Consider the following 7744-nt stretch of genomic DNA (forward strand, 5'->3'; position numbering starts at 1 on the left):
TAGAGAGGATTTTTGTTCCACAAGGTTTTCTTCTTTTTCTCCACTTTAAAGATATTTTTATTGTACTTGGGTACCTCATCAGGCCTAGTTGTCGGGACCCATTGTTGCTTTCTTGCATTTTTTACATGCTTTTTTAGTCCTTAGTTGGTTTTTAGCTACTCCCTAAGTTCATCTTAAGGGGGGGTGTTAGAGTAATCTTTTATTAGCTAATAATTATTTATTTAATTATTAGCCTATTATACTCTATGCTTAAGCTAAACTTAAAAATCTTATAATTCTTTAGGGTTTTTCTCCTTTAGGGTTTCGAGTATCCTTTTATAAGGATTCCCTCTTTGTATTTTCATTAACAATTGTAATTATTGAATTGCATTCTTGTTGCACAATCAATATGACTCCTCTTTTCTAGATCTTTGAATTCTGGCCTCCATAGCTTTTTTGCTTCTCTCCTTCTATGACAGGTTTGCATGCAGGTGATCTTTGGGAGCTGTAGAGTTGATTTTTCCTCAACTCCAATAAATTTTTCTTCTAAGGTATTTGATTTTACATTAGATAGTTTGATTAAAAAAAGAGTGTAATATAAAAGCAATCAAGTTCAAGAGGATGTGTGGAAATCTTGTGTTAGTGTGGTTTGAAATCAACTCTCTTATTGCAAAAATTTACATGTATAACTTCATAACAATGTTTATTGAACTAGTTCAAAAAATATATATATTTGATTGTTAGTGATTTAGTTAAGCATAACAACAAATTCTAATGTCTAAAGGGGAAATTCAAGATAGCTTAGGATAAACGTATGAGTGGACTATAAAAAGTTGAGAGGAAATAACTTAGATTAATTAAGATTGTGAATGTTAAAACATGGAGGAAAATAATAGGAAGAACACACACACACACAAATATTTACATATATGCATATGTCTATGTCTATGTATATGTATACATATGTGTGTGTGTGTGTGTGCGCGCGCGCTACAGTTCTGAGATTTGGTATAGTGTTGAAGTTTAAATTGGATCATGATTTATATTTGGTTTGGTTTATGTTTAGGGTTAGGGTTCAATTTTATTTAGTGGTCAATTAGGTTAAGGGTTAAGGTTTAACTTGGTTGAATGTTCAATTAGGTTTAGGGATGGGATTCAATTTGGTTTAGTTTTAGGGTTTTTTTTATCCATTTGGTTTAAGATTAGGGTTCAATTTGGTTTGTTGTTAAGGTTATAATTTAATTTAGTTTACAATTCAATTTGGTTTAGTGTTTAGGTTCAATATGGTTTAATGATAGGGTTTATTTTAATTGTACTCTACTATTATGGTTAAGGTTTCATTTTGCTTATGTTTTGGATTCTCTTTGGTTTAGGGTTAGGGTTCACTAACTTGATTTAGTGTTAGGATTAGGGTTTATTTTTGTTTAGTGTGGGGTTTGAATTTGGTATAGTGTTAGAGTTGAATTTGGTTTACAATTCAATTAGTTTTATAGTTGGTATTTAGTTTGGCTTAGTGTTAGTGTTCAATATGATTTAAGGTTACAAATTATTTTAGTTTAGTGTTAGTTTTAGAGGTTAATTTGGTTTAATGTTCAATTTGGATTACTCTCTCTCTCTCTCTCTCTCTCTCTCTCTATATATATATATATATATATATATATATATATATATATATATATATATATATATATATATATATATAACAATGTCAGGACATGAAGACAAATGAGAAAAAGGAGGGACCTTCATATCAAACAATATATTATTAAACTACGTATTGTGCTCAGGATGATTTGTTAATTGTTGAAGATGGTTGTTAGTTGTTCAATCCATCAACATTACATTGTTGCGTCTAATTTCTCTTCTTTAAAATGCTTGGTGGATTGGACTATTTATATATTTTGGATGCAAGATGATGATGGATGAGATTGGATCTTGTGCAATGGAGGAAGGAAGTTGATCCATATGCAAGGAGGAATAAGATATTTGTAAGTGGCATCATGTGATTAGTGCACATTATTAGGGAAAGGATTGAGAGGAGATAGAGGGTGGAGATTTGGTTAAAAAATAATTTTTGATATCATACATTAAAATAATATTTCTTGTTTTAGAATAATTCTATATTATTATTTACTTAAGAGATATTTTACAATTAATTAATTAATTTAAATGCTATTCTATTGATTTAATTTTCTTAACAATTATTTTACATATTTTTTGAATGTACATGTTAGTTATATTTTTGTTTAAATTATTTTTATATATTTATTCTTTCATACATACATTTATAGATGGAGTGTCTTTATATCAATGTAGATAGGTTGAAACTTCTTTGGCTAAGAGTAGAGACTTAGAGGTATCCACTCTAAAAAAATCATACAACATATAATCTCGATGTCATCCCTTATGATGTTGGAGTCTTGCTCTCAATACAACTTTTTTTCCATTAATTTTGTTAAAAAATTTTGATATTAACACTTCAACTAGCACTCTTATTGTAATTATATTACTCAACATAATTGAAAACAAAACTTATTTTTTAATTTTTTTTCATTAATTTTGTTAACATAATTTGATATTAACACTTCAATTAGTACTTTTATTGTAATTATATTACTCATTATATAAATGAAAAGAAAACCAAAAATATAGATCAACTATTATTTATATAAATTACTTCTTTAATCTCTGGTTTTATAATATTGAACTATTTTATAACTGAATTTTGTTGTTCTTTTCCTACAGTTCCTTTCAACTATTACTCTTTCCTTTATATCAAGTTTGTTTAATAAAAATAAATAAAAATCAAACATTCAAATTATTACAGCTACGGTAAATAAATAATGATAACCTACTATGCATACTTGCCTTACGACTATTACATTCATTAATTATTAGGCCAATAGGACTTCTTATTCTTAGCTTATGATGTCCGACCTTATAATTTTATTCATATATTAACTGATTTAACATTGACTTCCCTTGACCATCAGACAGACCTTTTAAGCGAGAATACAAATATATATTTATTAAAATATTCTACTACTTTTTACGACGAAAATTTCAGAGCTTATCAGTACAATATAAAAAATTCAAAAATATTCCTTAAAATATTCATTTTTAATCATGCAATGCGTGAAAGCATTTTTATTATGCATTTCGATTCTGCAAATTCAAAATTTTGCTGAAAAAAGTCATGAAAGTAGACAAAAAGAAAGGAAAGGGGCTTTTATAGTCCATGATGCCAGTCATCTATGTATGAGTCTACAGATGGGTTAGAGCAGTATGGGGCTACCTCGTACTCCTTACGGAAGGTACGTAACTCCACTGCGAACGCAGTGTACATACCTTACCCCTTGTAGAACACAAATTCTCCACCACTACTAGACCAACTCAGACTGTACAATATTAATAAAATATCATCTGGGTCCAGATATTTCAGATGGCGGCAGCGGCTATTCTGGTTCTAAAACGGACCTTTCGTACAGCGTGATAGCAACGTGTTAGTCAATCGCAGTTGTTTATTGCAAAATTGACGGTGTAAAACGCGCGCAATCCATACTGCCATTTTAAAGCCAGAATAGACGCGTCCTCAGATGGCAGCCATAGGAGAGTGCCACGCCATTAAATTTCTCGAAGAAATGCAACGGCTAAATCGGCGAGCCTGTAAACAGAGAAGAGACATAATCCAACTCGGTTGGATTCTCAAGTGCCTTTACCAGGGTCGACATTGCAGGCCTTGCTGTAAAATCATACTGTATACAACATATGCCCATTGCCAACACTTTAGTTGCCTCCTCCTCTGCACCAATCCCTTCATCTTTGATTTCAGGATCTACTTAATCTTTCAATCTCCCCTCCTCTGCCATAGTCTGCAACACTGAAAACAGCCCATAACTTGGCGTTGGTAGGTACTCGTATGCAAGCATTCGGTGGGACTTTTCTGCACATAAGCTCTCCAGTTTAACCAAATTAACATGATGAATGTACCCCAGAGTTTCCACTTCTGCACGGAACTCTCCGGAGCCTTGTCCTGCTCTATCAAGCCGCTTCACTCCTATCTTTGTGCCTTTCAACAAAATGCCCTGTAAAAAGAAGCGAATCTTCAGCCGCCCAGTCTCATGCTGAAATCATTCGTAGCATTTTTCAATTGCTGGAATGAGTAACGCACAGGGAAGCCAGCCGGAAGGTCTAAATCCTCATCCTTTACCTCTTCTTTTATAGCTTTTCCCAATTTATACTTGCATCCCCACAATAAGAGAAAAGGGCAATTGCTGCACTAACAGCACAAACAGTGATAACCATAATTAAGTACTTGGGTCTTGACTGTACTTTAAGGCAAGCCATTGAATTGTAAAAGAAATCGCTTGTTTTACTTTACAATTAAAACAATTCCATGGAGAGGATTGAGGACTTGATAAAAGTAACCAAGACAAGAATTGAGAGTGAAACCATACCGCAAAAATGCTGCTTTGCTGATGCAGGAGCATTCACGGCTAATAGTAATCGGCAACAACCAAAGGAGAGTATATTGACATTTTTTATTATCTGAAGTTTGGTTTTTAGTATTTTAGGTGGAATAAGGTAAAATAATATTTGTAATACGAGCCAACAGAAGGTCTAATACGAACCAATTGTAAGAGAGGTGTAAGTGCATCCAATAGGAAATCCCAATTTCAAATTCAATGACAAAATTGATGGCACATTGATGGAAATCTTAATTGGGCATACCCCTTCTGGGATTCCAAATGAAATGGCATGAAATGAAATGAGATTAAAAGGTGGGCAATTGCAAGTTGAATTTTGATTAGCTTGAATTCAATTTTAAGAGGGGCGGTTTTGGGGGAGAAGGGCAAGGGAGAAGGAAGATGTCAATATGAATGTCATTGCTGCTGTTATGAAGTTCAAATTGCAGGTCTTGGAGCAGATTTATATCAGATTGTAATGTAGAATTGAAAAATAAATAAGCTTCGACTCTTTCTTATGTAAACATGTTGTAGATTTCAATAACAATTTTTCTAATTTTGTTGCATCAATTCGATGTCCATGTAATCTTTGTTTGCTGATTTCGAATCAGATTTGCAATAGTGTTTGGAGTGGATTTTAGATACTTTTTAGAGGGGTTCGCAGCCTCCTTATATCATTTGCGAGAGCAATTTTTGCAGCAAAGATATTTGCATTAATCTCCTAAGACTAACTTTAGAATTGAGGGCTTTCCCAAATATAACTAAAATATGAAGGTCCAGCTCTAGAAAGGGCTGCCCTGACTTGCTGTCATCCCCTCAGGGTGTCTGTGAACAGAGGGCTGGATTGTACGAAGAACATCCCCAATTGGGGTTTGAGGTGTCAATCTGATAAAACTAATTCTCTGTTTTTGGACAGCTGCACTGGTTATCTGTGCAAATGCCATAGTCCCCACATACTGTTGGATAATCACACCTAGTCAGCGCACTAATAACTTCTGACATGAAGTCATTATCAGATCTTCCATTTTCTGAATCATAAGAGAAAATTCTCAATGCCCATCATACGAGACCTTCAAGTATAGGGAATTATGAGGGACAGATTGATTGCACTTGGATTGGATGGAGATCCTAGTATATGTGGTAGTTGGCGTCGAATTGTATGAAAGCAAAGTTCACAGCTTTAGGCAGAGGAGGATACTTAAAATACACTTCGGGCAGTGTAGTAGCTGTAAACATGGCAAAACCATCCCTTATCAAAGTTCCATAAAAAGTACCCCGTCTTGTGTTTGTTAGATATATTGTCTCCTGTAAGGTTAGGTCCCACCTCCAACCTCTGACCTGACTTCAACAAATCAGTGGGATTGGTCGAAAGACTGCCAAATGGTTCCTTTAGAACTGTTGAGGAGCACCAGGTTCCCTATTCTTCAATCCTCATTCCTTTAAAATCGTTTGTGAATGTATTTGTAGACCAAAATAGAGTACCATTTGCGTCCTTCAACACAGATCTCCATTAGAGGTGAGTCCAAGGCTGGCGTTGTTTTTCAACAAACGCTCTCTGTTTGCAGTCCACACCATTTGCGGGTCATCTGGGTCACTGTAATTAGTTTCATAGACAACAAAGAAAGCAGTAGTCTGTATCACAAGTGTTGGAATGTGAAGTCCAAATTGGGCTCTTAGCTTGCAGTGGTTGAGTTATCTTGGACTCCCATCTACCAATGGTTGAGTCATCATGGCCTTTTTGGGTAGCAGTGGTTGTGTAATCATGGATTACCCACTAATAGTTTCATTAGGAAACTTACTATAAATAGAAAGCTTTGTTAGGAAACTTTCTATAAATAGTAATTTCGACATGTGTTTTACATATAGTTGTGTGAGTCATAATTATTATATTTAGTAAGTTGTCTTCATGTAGGACTCTGCAATTCGGTTGTTTTGTGCAACTCGAAGTCATGTTTTGATGTACAGTTTTGAAGATTGTTGTAACTCTGTAATTCCTGAGAATCAATATGAATTTACCCGTAATTTTTTACCGTATAGTTTTACCAAATTTCTCCACATAAATCTGTGTGTTACATGCTATTTTTCTTCTCTGCAAATTTTCTCACAACAAGAAACAGCATAACAGAAGAATCCACATCCAAACCTCAGGTTCTCACCCTTATATGAGGTATTGTCGGTGAGAAGAATTGGCCAGATTGTGAGTGCCCCTGTGCAGTCTGATTGAGGTGTCCATGAATCCAAAGACTTTGTTATTGTTGATCCAGACGGTGCCTCCATATGCAATTGTTGAAGGCAGTGCAAATGAATGTACAGAGAGAGGGGATGATAAAAGTAAAACACGGACAACTCAAGAAACAAAGACAGAAGAGGAAGTAAAGGAACCCGTTATCTCCATCCTTCAAAGCAGAATAAACCTCGAAAGGACAGATGGTACTGCAAAACCAGAGTAATGTGTATGATATAAATAATTAAAAGGAACTGCAATGGCAAAGAAACTAGAAAATGTGAAACCCAAACTTTATCCTATCCAAATTTCTAAAGCTTGTGCAGAAACAACGAGAAAAACTCACGTAATGTATGACGAATTTGGCAGATCGTTAAGAATGAAAAGAGCTTCAACAGTGGAATATCCAAACTCCCGAATACCATTGACAATTTAACCGATGGAACTTGCCTTCAAATTAAATGATATGTAAGAACAATTTAGCATAAGTTGTATCCTCCTGAATCTCAACGTCCAACACACCGAATTTCTTCAGTGAAGGATCCAAACTTTTAAATTTTTTAATATTTATAGTTTTATTTTATTACAAATAAAGAATTAACGAATCAAAGAACAGTGTCTCCCGTGGCCAAAGGATTCTTGGCAATATAGCAGCTGTTTCCCACGGCTTCAACTCCTATTCTTGCATTTTCATTGTAAGTGCTAAGTTCTATGCCAAAGAGGTGTGGAAGTTCAATTGAGAAAAAGTCTGGTCTATTTTTCTTTTACATTTGTGGTATACATGATGTCAATTGATAGGTTATTCAGCAAATGATGTTGTTTGTGATAAATGTGTCAATGAAGAAGTGATAGCTTCAAATCAACTATGTATCCACTTAAATAGATCTAAACACAACTAAAAAAAACTTTTGAATCAAGAAGATATTCATGTTATATTACTAATAAGCTCATATTATGTTTGCAATAGGGAGAGAGGAGGAGAGATAGGGATAGAAAGATGGATAACATGAGGGGGAAGAATGAGAGAGATGGGTAGGGAGATAGAGATCAAGATGGAGATGAAGGTGGAGATGGA

The 7744-nt window shown here is 34.3% G+C and overlaps 1 protein-coding gene across 1 annotated transcript; it reads right to left on the reverse strand.

Annotated features, from left to right (window-relative positions):
• Nucleotides 1-3818: 3818 nt before the first annotated feature.
• LOC131039829 (G-type lectin S-receptor-like serine/threonine-protein kinase At2g19130) lies at nt 3819-5389 on the reverse strand. Its single transcript, XM_057972682.1, has 3 exons — nt 5248-5389; nt 4221-4258; nt 3819-4103 (listed from the first exon to the last, which is right to left on the reverse strand). Exons 1-3 carry the CDS (start codon nt 5387-5389, stop codon nt 3819-3821), a joined length of 465 nt encoding a protein of 154 aa, XP_057828665.1.
• Between the last annotated feature and the right edge of the window lie 2355 nt (nt 5390-7744).

Source organism: Cryptomeria japonica, chromosome 7 (genome assembly GCF_030272615.1).
Source record: "Cryptomeria japonica chromosome 7, Sugi_1.0, whole genome shotgun sequence".
Lineage (NCBI taxonomy): Eukaryota > Viridiplantae > Streptophyta > Pinopsida > Cupressales > Cupressaceae > Cryptomeria > Cryptomeria japonica.

Excerpts from the sequence above, each read along its gene's own strand:
- LOC131039829 (XM_057972682.1), bottom strand. The coding sequence starts at position 5,389 with ATGGCATTTGCACAGATAACCAGTGCAGCTGTCCAAAAACAGAGAATT. Across the intron at positions 4,259-5,247 it reads CCCTGAGGGGATGACAGCAA|TGCAGCAATTGCCCTTTTCT; the intron begins GTCAGGGCAGCC and ends TTGTGCTGTTAG. Across the intron at positions 4,104-4,220 it reads CTCTTATTGTGGGGATGCAA|CATGAGACTGGGCGGCTGAA; the intron begins GTATAAATTGGG and ends GAATGATTTCAG.